This window comes from Sorex araneus, chromosome 2 (genome assembly GCF_027595985.1).
Source record: "Sorex araneus isolate mSorAra2 chromosome 2, mSorAra2.pri, whole genome shotgun sequence".
Classification (NCBI taxonomy): Eukaryota; Metazoa; Chordata; class Mammalia; order Eulipotyphla; family Soricidae; genus Sorex; species Sorex araneus.
The window spans coordinates 139,568,365-139,581,179 of NC_073303.1; the positions used below are offsets into that span (position 1 = coordinate 139,568,365).

General features: G+C 39.6%; 1 protein-coding gene across 2 annotated transcripts in view; it reads left to right on the top strand.

Moving 5' to 3' along the window:
- The window catches only part of GSK3B (glycogen synthase kinase 3 beta), a 204,413-nt gene extending 193,481 nt beyond the window's left edge, over positions 1 to 10,932 (top strand). For both annotated transcript variants that reach the window (XM_004606697.2, XM_004606698.2), the window contains one exon: positions 5,493 to 10,932. In XM_004606697.2, coding sequence (XP_004606754.1) covers positions 5,493 to 5,560 — 68 coding nt within the window. In that variant the 3' untranslated portion in view covers positions 5,561 to 10,932. The remainder of the gene's footprint in view (positions 1 to 5,492) is intronic.
- Positions 10,933 to 12,815: the final 1,883 nt, after the last annotated feature.

Here is a 12,815-nt window from a genome sequence, read left to right on the forward strand (position 1 = left end):
GCCCATTTTCCACCACCAATAGTTCCTACATCCCTCCCACCACTCCCACCCCGTCCCCTTCCACCCCACCCTGCCTCTGTGGCAAGACATTCCCTTTTGCTCTCTCTCTCTTTTTGGATGTTGTGGTTTACAGTAGAGGTATTAAGTGGCCATCATGTTCAGTTTATAGTATACTTTCAGCCCGCATCTTCCATCCTGAGCAGGCCCTCCTAGCACTTTTTACTTAGTGTTCCCTTCTCTCTTTGAGCTGTCTTTTCCCCCAGCATGCAAGGCCGGCTTCTAAGCTGTGGAGTAATCCTCCTGGTACTTACCTCTACTGTTCTTGGGTGCTAGTCTCCCATTCTGTTACTTTATATTCCACAAATGAGTGCAACCTTTCTATGTCTGTCCCTCTCTTTCTGACTCATTTCACTTAACATGATACTCTCCATGTTGCTCCACCTATATGCAAATTTCATGACTTCATCTTTTCTAACAGCTGCATAATATTCCATTGTGTAGATATATCAAAGTTTCTTTTGACCACTTCCTCATCCTTTCTTTTTTTTTATTTTTATTTTTAATTAATTCACCGTGAAGTATGGTAACAAAAATTCCATGTTTGAACTTTGATCATAGGATACGGACATCAAACACCCATCCCTTCACCGATACACATTTTCCACCACCCAAATCCCCAGTATTACCCCCCCACACACCCATTCCACACCTCCCCCGCCTATGTGGCAGACAATTTGCAAAATATTCTCTCTCTACTTTAGTTACCTTTGATATTTTGAGACCATTCCCAGCACCCCTCATACCTGCCAAAAATGCAATGTTAGACAATGTGTTTCGTATTGCTTGTTATGGATATGATATAATGCTGCGCGGCCATGCGCTCTAGGAGTTCTAAGATTTTAATAATTAGGGTCTGAAGAAATCACTGCCACAAATTGCTCGGGCCAAGATTCATTTGTGTGTCTCTAGATTGTGGCCACATGGGAGCTTAAGTAGAAAGTGGGAGGATGTGGCATCATCTCTGCGTCCGATCAGGGCGGGGGAGGGGAAGAAGGAGGGCCCACTCCTCCCATTTCCCAAGAGACTTGGGATTTACCATCACCATGACTTGTACCTGGTGCTTCTTGGTGGCTTCTAGAAAATGGTGACTGCTGGAGCTCTTTTTTTTTTTTTTTTCACTGTGAGGGTACAGTTATAGATTTACATATTTTCATGCTTGTGTTTCAGTCATACAATGCTCAAGGAGTACCCATCCCTCCACCAGTGCCCATTCTCCCCCACCACCGATGATCCTAGTATCCCTCCCAACCCTCCACTCCATCCCCCACCCCACCCCACCTCTGTGGCAGGGCATTCCCTCTTGTTCTCTCTCTCCTTTTGGGTGTTGTGATTTGTAATAGAGGTATTGAGTGGCCATCGTGTTCGATCTGTAGTCTACTTTCAGCACACATCTCCCATCCTGAGTGGGTCCACCAATACTACCCTGAACACGCCTGATCTTGTCTGATCTCGAAACCTAAGCAGGTCAGGCCTGGTTAGTACTTGGATGGAGCTCTTAAAGGGCAGGCAGAGGGACACCACCTGCTCCCTTCTGGAGCAGCCCAGCAGAGAAAGGCCTATTGCAAAATCCTGGGCCGTCTCTGCCACAAGTTGCTTAGGTCTGAGATTTGTTTGTGTGTCTCCCTCATCCTTTCTTGAAATCCATATTTATCACTTTTAAAGTGTGCATTAGGAAGACTATATTCTTATCCTGCTCATGGAATCTGAGGGGAATAGTAATTGCCTCAGGTAATTACTACCTACTATAAACAATCAAGCCTCTTTCAGCTAAAATATGCTCTACCAGTAAGCTCCTAGCAGCTAACACCTCTCTCTTGCTGTCTTTATTGACAAGCTCCCTGCTGTCTCAGGTGATGCTTTTCCTCAGAACAAATGAAGAGGTGATGATACTTTGCTGAGGAAGTTCCCCCTTCTCTCTTATTAGTAGATAAACAGATTTGTCCAAGTCTTATTGAGACAATATGAGAAATGAAATCTGAATCTTGTTGTTTTGCTTTTTGGGTTGCACCGATGATACTCAGGGTTTGCTCCTGGCTCTGCACTCAGGAATTACTCCTGGCAGTGCTCAGGGACATCAGGGATCAAACCCAGGTCACTCACTTATAAGGCAAACACCCTCCCCGTTATACTATCACTCTGTCCCCAAGAAATTTGAATCTTCCTTATAAGAAATACTTTGCATTTATTAATATAGGCTATGATTTTTTTTTCAAATTTTATTCTCTGAGTAATGGTCTTATTTGTTCTCATGCCAATTATTAACACTAATCTCTGAGGCATATTAGTAGAAACGTTTCCATGGAGAGCAGCTTTAACAGAAATGTCATGAATTTGCTTACACTGTATAAACATTTCTCTTAAAAAAAAAAAACACTGATTTAAAAAGTTATTCATAGTTGATTTTTAGACATACTATGTTCTATCACCAGTCCCACCACCAGTGTCAACTTCCCTCCACCAGTGTCTCCAAATTCCTTAAGCTCACTCTGCCCCTAGCCCCCACCCTAATTTGTTTAAAAATTAAACATTTTTTAACCTTGGTTTATTTGGTTTGAATTTCCTGTTTTCCTATTTAGTAATTTAATATTTTCATTTATTGAGATAGTTATGTTGATTTTACAGGAGTATAATGTTCTAGGGGTACAATGTTATCCCTGACGTGCCAATATCCCTCCACCAGTATTAAAGCCCAAAAGAGGATACGTGGTGAATGGAAGCATGTAAAATGGGAGACCATAATAATGTAAATAAGAAAATTAAGGTAAACTGAGATACCTTTTTTGGGGTCACACCTGGCAATGCACAGGGGTTACTCCTGGCTCATGCACTCAGGAATTATTCTTGGGGGTGCCAGGATGCTGGGAATCGAACCTGGGTTGGCTGTGTGCAAGGCAAATGTCCTACCTGCCATACAGTCGCTCCTGCCCCTGAGGTACTTTTTTTTTTTTTAATATCTTTTTATTCTCTTTATTTTTGTTTAATTGAATCACCATGAGTTACAGTTACAAAACTTTCATGTTTGCATTTCAGTCATACAATGATTGAACACCTGTCCCTCCACCAGTACACATTTTCCACCACCAGTGTCCCCAGTATCCTTTCCCCTACCCCCTCCCACCCCCCCACCCCCTAGGTCCACCCCTCCCCCTGCCTCTATAGCAGACAGTTTCCCTCTTAATCTCTCTCTACTTATGGGCATTATGGTTTCCAATACAGATACTGAGAGACCATCATGTTTGGTCCTTTATCATCTTTCAGCACACATCTCCCATCCCACGCGATCCCTCCAACCATCATTGACTTAATGATCCATTCTCTATCTGAGGTACTTTAATGTAGTATGGAAACTAGTTTTGGGGATGAAAATATCATTAACTCACAGCTAGAAGCCAGTGAAATAACAGTGCAGATTAATAGCTCTAAATGGGTTTTTACCATGGAGCAAATAAACATAATGAGCAGACTAGCCATGAAGATGAGCCTTTGGTGGATGCCGGGCATTGTAGCAAATGGCTAGAATTCCAACAGTGTTGGAATGGGTACTGGTGACCAGTGACTCTCAGGTCCCAGGAAAGACCAGAATGTGACAGATAGACATCTTTGTACACTAAAAATAAGAGAAGAATGTTTGATGACTATGCATATGTTCTGAGCATCAGTCAAAGCACAGGAAATGCTTCAGTAAGCCTGGATTTGGAAGGAGTACTGTCATTATGAATAGTTCTGTAGCCTTCCGGGCGCACTGTCTGGACCGTTGTTTCTCATTGCAGCCTGTGCCTAAATTAGGGGAAAACTTTTTTGTTTTTCCTCTGAGGAAGGACTGGTGACCTGGACAAGAAGTGATGTTAGGTTACTTTGAGCAGAATTTTAGTGATCTTTGGGATAGTAAACATTTACTTTGAAAATTCTCTCTCTGTTTCTCTCTGTCTGTCTGTCTCTCTCTCTCTCTCTCTCCCCCTTTTTCCCCTCCCCCCAAAAAACTCCACAAAATTCTAAACCAGTGATAAATTAATAGGAAGTATTTTTAAAAGTCTAATTAGCTAAGTCTTCTTTTCTTTAGTTTTTTGTTTGGGGGGCCACACTTGACCCCACAAACAAAGTTCAGGTTTTTACTCTTGGCTTAGGAATTACTCCTGGTTGTAATCAGGGCAAGTGCCTGATCCATTGTACTCTCTCCTGCCCCAAACCAACCAAGTCTTCTAAGAGTCCTTGTTTGTTTTTTGTTCCTCACGCTAATATAAATTTTAAAGAAGGGGTTGAGGAGATAGCTCAAAGGGCTAGAATTCCAGGTTCAATCTCTGGCACTGTATGGTCCCCAGACACAACTGGGCATGACCATTGAAAATAAAGGCATGTACCCCTCCCGCAAAAGAAGAAAAAGCACAGCAAAACAAAATAAATCAAAGTATGACAATTTCAAGGACCAATGTTGCATTCGGTCATGATATTATTTACTCAGACTAATAGGAGAGTGACAGTTTGTATAAAGGTAAAACTTAAAGGTGTTTTTTAGTGTCACCAGTATTGCTGGCCTAGGGTGATGTGATTTTTAGGGAAGGTGACTCTTAGATATTTCTTCAAAGCAAGTCACCTTTCTTCTTGCTCTGCACATTAGTGTGAAGTGTTTGGGTAGAAATTTGCTCTGTGATATGTGTAGTGAAAAGATACAGATTAACTTACCACTGAACAACACAGCGCAGTGCTACTTTGGACACAAATGCTCGCTTAGTAATGGACGCTCCAGAATAATGAAGCACCTCCAGAAAGGAAGAGAAGGGACCAAATTCAGTTGTAATTATATAGCATATTTTCAAAGGATTAGCAAAGTAAGCTCAGTGCCAAAATGATAGCCAAGACAGAGTTTACTGAATATGTGCATTGATACTGCAGTGGCTATATTTTGCTGTTTGTCGTTTCCATGACTAATGAGAAGAGACTGTGCTTAGATAGCAAGCGACTGAATTAGACTGTATAGAGTACTTCTGCCTGTTATCCATTCACCTGGTTTCATTGCCTCTACCCATTCACCCACCTTTGCAGATGGCATATTGTAATGGGCCACAGAATTTTAGCAGGCTTTTCCCAGCTATGCACTGTTCATTTATCTTCATGAGCTAGTTTGCTGCTGAGTATGCGTGTGCTGTTATCATAGCTGTTGCCAGATTTGGACCGAAAGGGTCGATTGCTCCCCAAGTCTCTTAACTTGCACAGAGATGTTCTACCAGGATTTTGACCAGGATCAAGCCAAGGCACTAGCTCTAAGCTTCCAGAAAGAAAGTCTGATTGCATAAAACTGGCCATAGTTCAGACAGTCTTCTAGATCCAGCTTGGAACACCACAGCATCAACTCATTGCTGTTGAGACCAGTGTACTTTTCTCAGTGGAGTATTGACAGCATGCTTATGCTCTCTCTTGGGACTTTCAATTTACAGATGCTAATGCTGGAGACCGTGGACAGACCAATAATGCCGCTTCTGCATCAGCTTCGAACTCCACCTGAACCGTTCTGGGCAGCCAGATGCACAGGAAAAACCACCAGTTTACTTGAGTGTCACTCAGCAACACTGGTCACGTTTGGAAAGAAAATTAAAAAAGAGGGAAAAAAACCTGTTCATTTTAGTGTTCAGTTTTTTTTTATTATTATTATTGTTGTTCTTATTTAACCTTGTAAAATATCTATAAATACAAACCAATTTCATTGTATTCTCACTTTGAGGGAGATCCAGGGGGTGGGAGGGGTTGGAGGGACGGGGAAAGCGGAGCACTAGAACACAGTCTCTCCCACGACAATCTTTTTTATCAAAAGTCTGCTGTTGTATACTTAAAAACAGGACTCCTGCCTCATGCCCCTTCCACAAAAGAAGACAATTTTTTTCTATGCTGAAGTTTTTTTGAACTTTGTTTTCTTTTAAAGTGAAGTCAAGACTTCGGTTTAGTGCAGAGCTTGAAATTGGTTGGGAGCTTAACAGGTGTAACTCAGTGAGGACTTAAATGTCACTTGTAAAACTAATCCATATCCTCGGGTCTCAGCAGTCTTGCCTTTGGCATGTTGGTAGCAGGTGTGGCAGACAAAAAGGAAAAGAAATGTACATCCTTTGTAACCCGGGGAGGTCAGCAATATTTTGAAATTTATTCTAAGGGGAAGATTAAGATTCTGAATGGACTTGCAAAGGTTAGGTATTGCTCATAATCAGTGCTAGCTGTGAAGAAACTTAAAAAGGAGACTATCATGGAGGAGCATGTTCTACAGTGAATCTCTCCCTGACCAACAGTTCTCTGCAAACCTTAATGGAGTTTAAAACTAGGTGACCCAAGAGAAAAGTGAAAAAGTCAATGAGCCAGCCACAATGACTGTAGAAATCCAAAGCTGAAGAACTGGAGACAGAGAACAGGTCAGGGCTAGATCTCACCACTGTGAATGAATTCCCCCCCCCCAAAAAAATGTTTTAAGTTGCTTCCCTTTGAAAGATACATTTGAGAGGATGTTGTAGTTAAATAATGTGAACTGTAATGGTCTACTGGCTGGTGTTTCATATTTTTAAATTACAAATTGAGCTTGCAGAAAATACCACATTCTGCACATAGTTCTAATTTTAAATCCAAATCTAATAGCTGTTTTTAATTTCAGCTTGTCTGTTTTAACCTCATGCTTTTTCCATTTTATTTATTGATGTATGTCAGATAGGCCATTATGATTTTAAATAGTAGGTGTACTAAAAACTACACATCAAAATGATATAAAGTTACTTGTACCTGCTGATTTATAGGAAAGCTGATTATATAAATGTGTGTATATGTCATATATGCATAGGTATACATAGATTCAGTACTGCCCTTTTTTTCCCCACATTATCAGGTTTGACTGGTTGAAGCATGAGAAGACTGTTTCTTCCCCCTCTTCCATATTCAGTTTTTATTTCTGTTTTGTGTATCAGTGAATGGTTTAAGAATCAGTCTTTGTTTTTGAAGAAAAAGCAATATTCCTTGGAAAGCAAGAAGGATTGAAGGATTACGTTTGCAATGAGGAAATAGATTTTCACAACTAGTTTGTTTTTTTACTTTCAAGGTTAACATCTATGTGGGCCTTATATACTCTAAAATGAACCTTAGTCACCTTGGTGCTTATGGGCCATTACTTGACCTATGAATCTTTAAGGCACAATCAGTTGTTCTTTACATGTAAAGATCCCCTGAGTGATGGCCGCCTTCCCCTCCTACCTAGTCCTCCTCCACATACCTTCCGAGGTTAGCTGATAACTGTCAGGCTGTAGGATGGAGCCCTCAATTATGTAAAAACCTCCTTCCCCGATCTCATTGCCCCCTTAGATCATGTTCCTGGTCTTGCCCTTCAGATCATTTGGAAGTGGAGTCTCTTCGAAGCCCTCACACAGGTCCTGTGACCTGTCCTGCTTCTTAAAGTGTGTGTGACTCCAAGAGAGCACTACCTGCTGACTTAGCCAGTATCCAAAAAGGCAACTGTGAGCCAACTTAGTTTTCACTCACTGTTTAGCTCAATTTAGGACACAAGAGGTTTCTCAAACCTCTTGTTACATCAGAGTTCATGAGAAAAGAAACACACTCAGTCAAACCAAATCAAACAGTACTGAATTTAATTTTTTTTAATGAGCTTTGAGAGCTAATTAAGATTTGAGAGAAGTCTGCAAAACATTTGGCAGCAAGATTCCTCAGTGGAATGGTTTAAAGAGACCATTTTTCAAAAAAGAATTTATAAAGAAGCTGAACCACAGGTCTGTGACAGGGACGTGGACCTGCTTTCAAACCAAACTGCCCAGTGAAACAGTACAGACACTACTCTGAACTGGGGTACTGCCCAGAATCCACAGATAACCTGCTTATTTGGAAACACTTCCTCCCATCCCCACAAAATAGGGTAAGAGAAGAGAGAAAAATCTGATGATTTTCTTTCTTTTTATAGTATGAGTGTGAGGGCTGAGGTGCATGATTTTTCTTTTCTCAAGTATCATGGCGGGATCACAGAACTCTTTTATACAAGTGAGATTCAGGTCTCTGAATATCTTTTGTAAATAATAATAATAAAAAGCTCCTCACCAAATTCAAGCTTGTACATTATATTTTCTTTCAATGTTTTTAAATTTTAAGTTTTATTGTTTTGTATGTAAATATGTGGACCCAGGAACTGTTATTAATGAGCAAAAAGTTACTGTTCAGGGCAGTGATTCTGTTTAATAATCAGACAAAATGTAGACGAGCTTTTTAAAGCCATATAGTTTTAACTCTGTACAGTAGGTACCGGCCTGTATTATTGTAACAATAACTCTAGCAATGTATAGTGTATCTATATAGTTTGGAGTGCCTTCGCTTCCATGTGTTTGGTTATTTTTCTTTTTTAAAAAATTTTTAATTGGCTTCTTGATCCATGTCTTCCTGTTTCCCCGCCCCTTTCCCTTTAAAGTAATAACTCACTCATAACACAGTGTCTTTGCCCCTTCCACAGTTAGGATGGAAAGAGGAAACCATATTGATACTCTGATTTCATTAAGACCTGCCTTCTTTGTTTTGGTTTTGAACAACTGTTTCCTCTTCAGTTGCAATGACCAGTTTCTTTTCTTCCTTTCTTCAGCCAGGAACTTCCCGCAGTGCCTGGAGCCCTGGCCCTGAAGGATAGTGAACAGATTAGATTTTGCTCGTCTCTTTCCCCAAAGCCTAACCATAGGTCTTACATGCAGCAGACCCCAGGAGCCTTCCGTGCTCCCTCTCCTCTCCTCCTTATCGCCTTCCCCAATGAGAGAGAGAATTGGTTCATGGTCTCGGGTTTGGATACTTGAGTGGTTTCAGCCGCTGGCGCCTGAGCGCAGTGTCACGAGGACTTGCTCAGCAGGGACTCTCAGCCCCTTCTCACCGCCACCCCGAGCCAGGATACGGCTTTCTTATTTTTTGAAATCAGTTTCTTTCTTTCTGTGTGCCTGTTCTGATGGCCTATTTTGAAAGGAAGAAAAATGAAATTATGTGTTTTGCCTCCAAGTACTCCATTTAAGATGTCTTGAGTAGGAAAAAAAAAAACACTTTACCAAACCAAAGGTTGCTATTTTTGAAATATCATGTGTTCATTCCAGCAAAGCAGAAGACAACACCTTTTCCCAGTGACATACGTCCTTATTTTAAGTCCTTTTAATTTGTTAGGTCCTTTTAAAATGTTTGGTTTGTGTTTCAACAGAGCCTGCCTGACCAGTCATATGCGTGCACTAAAGCAAAGGTTTCTAAGAGGACAATTGTATTCTCTATCCCTGTGGATAAAAAAGACACTGGCCTTTAATTTCTTTTTCTCTTTCCTTTTCAAAGGATTTAACTTTGGAATCTTCCGAAGGAAGTTTGGTTAATCAGATCCCCAGGAGTTCAGTGGGGGGGTTTCCTTTGTTTTAAACCAAATTGTATCTGACTCCTGTTGTTCATGTTAGTGATCACCTAATCACAGAGCCGAACACTTTCTCCCCTAATATAGAAAAATTAAGTAAGCATGCTTTACAATAAAAACTGTCTGGTAGAAACTTGAGCCACTGGAAATGAGAGACAAGTAGAAGCACAGTAGAGTCCCAGACTAAGGTCTGTTTGAAAGTAATCCCTTGGATTTGGATTATTTTCACAAGGTTATGACGTTTTATTCAAGTTTGATGCTCCGTTTTGCACCTCTGCCAATAAAAGTAAACTGACAACCAATACATAAGGGGTTAGCTTAACAAAGTAGACTTCCTTGTGTTAATTTAATTTTTAAGGTTTTTTTTTTTTACTATATCTGTCTACAGGCAGATACAGATGTATGAAAATGTGCTTGCCTGTAAAATTTGCATTTATAAATAAATGTGTTGCCGATGGATCACTTGGGCCTGTACACATACCAATTAGCGTGACCACTTCCATCTTCAAAACAAATTTTAAAAAATCAAAATTTATTATATATATATATAAAGGACTGTGGGTTGTATACAAACTATTGCAAACTCTTGTGCAAATCTGTCTTGATATAAAGGAAAAGCAAAATCTGTATAACATTATTACTACTTGAATGCCTCTGTGACTGATTTTTATTTCATTTTAAATATAAACTTTTTTGTGAAAAGTATGCTCTATGTTTTTTTTTTCCCCTTCCCCCATTTCCTTGTAAATACATTTTGTTCTATGTGACTTGGTTTGGAAATAGTTAACTGGTACTGTAATTTGCATTAAATAAAAAGTAGGTTAGCTTGGAAATGAAATTAAAATTCACAAGTGTGTGGTCTTTATTTCAGAACCCACCCTTTTTTCTTCACCCTAGCTATTTTGCTACTGCAATATATAGTCACATCTCTGTCTCTGTTTCTCCAACTAGAAATACATAAAACTTTGTTATCAAGTCAAGATATGAACACTAGTTCTTGTTCTTGCAAATGATCTTATTTCATTGTAAAGCCCAAGAGGTGCAGCTTCCATCTTGGGAACCTTTGGATTTGATTTTGAGAAAGCTTTTAAACACTGCTTTGAAAAGACAAAAAAAAAAAAAAACCACCTTTGAAAGAAAATTTAAAACATGTCTAAGCTGCTGTCTGATTACTGTGTTCATGGTTTGGTGTAGCTGTATTTTCTTTTAACTATCCCATTAAAACGGTCTTTGGGAGTATATAAAACTATATGAACACCACAAAAACCAGTGGGGCTGTACCTCCCAGGTAAACAACACGTTGTGTTTGAGTCTGCTCATTTCCAATACTGGATGATGTATGTAAACATGTTATGTCTTAGTGCAAAAAAGAAACATCATTTTTTAGGACTGGCTCGCTCTGTCAGGCCTAACCTAAAGGCTAGATATAAAGTCATGTGACTGCTGCTTCAATAAAATCAAATTTATATTGGATAAAATCTCGTCCTCTATTTATTGTGGGGGGGCGCTAATTCCACTAATATTTATAAAACTGATCCATTTGGTCAGATGGGAGGATAGAGGGAGGGATCAACACGTTGCTTGTTGAATGCACCAGCTGGTACTGAATGATTTTCATGACTTTCTTATTTCCTGCTCTATTTAAATTGGGATTTAACAGGATGTCACATGCCCTGCAAGGTGTCTTTTAAACCAGATATGAAGCAGACCTACACCGGGAATTTATGTGTGTTTGTTTATTTGTTTATGCTCTTTGGTCACACCCGGTAATGCACAGGGGTTACTCCTGGCTTTGCACTCAGGAATTAACTCCTGGGGGTGCTCAGGGGACCATATGGGATGCTGGGAATCGAACCCTGGTTGGCCGCATGCAATGCAAACGCCCTACTATTGCTCCAGCAGCCAGTTTGTGAGGATATTTCATGAGTCATGATAAGTGTTGCCACTTTAGATGAGGTTACAGGTCTCCTTCATGGAGAATTTGTGAATGGAGGTGAACCACAATGATTCTCACTTGTCACACAGGTTCACCCACCCATTAGCACTATCAGATTCAGGAGAGCCATGGGTATAGAAGAAAGTGTCAGGGAAAACGGGCGCTGTGTGGAAGATGACCTGATGAGATCTACAAGTTGTCATCCAATTATTCATACCCAGAGCTGCATAGGTATAGTTACTGAAACACCTTTTCCCTTTATGTTCTCTATTCTCCAGAAAGATGTCACACTCGGCCTTCCCATGAGACTTCACTTAGATCCTTAAAGTGACTAATGAGTAACTTCTCGAAGATTGACTTTTATCACCTGAGCTCGGTATTCACCAGACTTAGAAAAAGAAGTGTAGCCACGGAGAGACAGCAGGCACTCAAAAGCTCAGAGAAGGGAGCAATAAAATGTTTTGAGAGTAAGAAAGTCAAATCTCATTCCTGGTCATATAAACTTGAGGTCTACAGTGCTAGCAAAAGAAAAGCTCCTGTGTGAGTTAATGCATTTAATCTTGGATTTCAGTTATACTGGAATTACACTTAGTTTTTGTACTGTATAGAAATCATATGATCCTATCTAATATTTGGGGAACTTCCCAGATGTTTTTAAAAATCAAAACTGCGTGCGGGGAGTTTATTGATAGCCCATCATAATTTCACCTCACCGTGGCCCACTTGTAACAACCATTTCAGGCTCTCTAAAAGGGAAGTGCAATCAAAATTATTTCAGTGGGGAAAGGAAGATGGGTAGGATTTATTGGTACTGTTGAGAGGAACATTTCCAAATGAGTATAATTGGACAGTTATTGGAGGCAAAAGCTGTATTCATTGTGTTTGGAGAGCAAACCTCTTCACACAATTCCTTTTCTGTAAGTAAGTGCTTTTCATAGGTCATTGATAGACTGACATATCTATCAGAGAACAATAGGAAATGTTTGCTCTGATTTATATAAATTTTAATTTATTTATTGAATCACCGTGAAGGCAGTTACAAAGCTTTCGGGTTTAAGTCTCGGTCATAAAATGATGAAACACCCATCCCTTCACCAGTGCACTTGCTATAATTTATGGTGCTGAGTTTTGTGTGTGTGAAATGATAAAAGATAAAATTCAGTTACCTTATGGTTGCCTTTGCAGCAAAACAGTGCCCATTTAAAATTGATTCAATTTACTATATTTAAAATACAGTAAATTTTTTTACTAAAATATAGTAAATACTTTAAAATACTTTAAAAAGTAATATGTAAATATATGTAATATATAAAAGTCAGGAAAAATATATTTTATGAGTTAAATACATTAATGTATTTTTATATTACACTAAAAATCTTCAGATGTATCAAGGTGATAACATGCAGCTTTTAAAATAAAATTTGG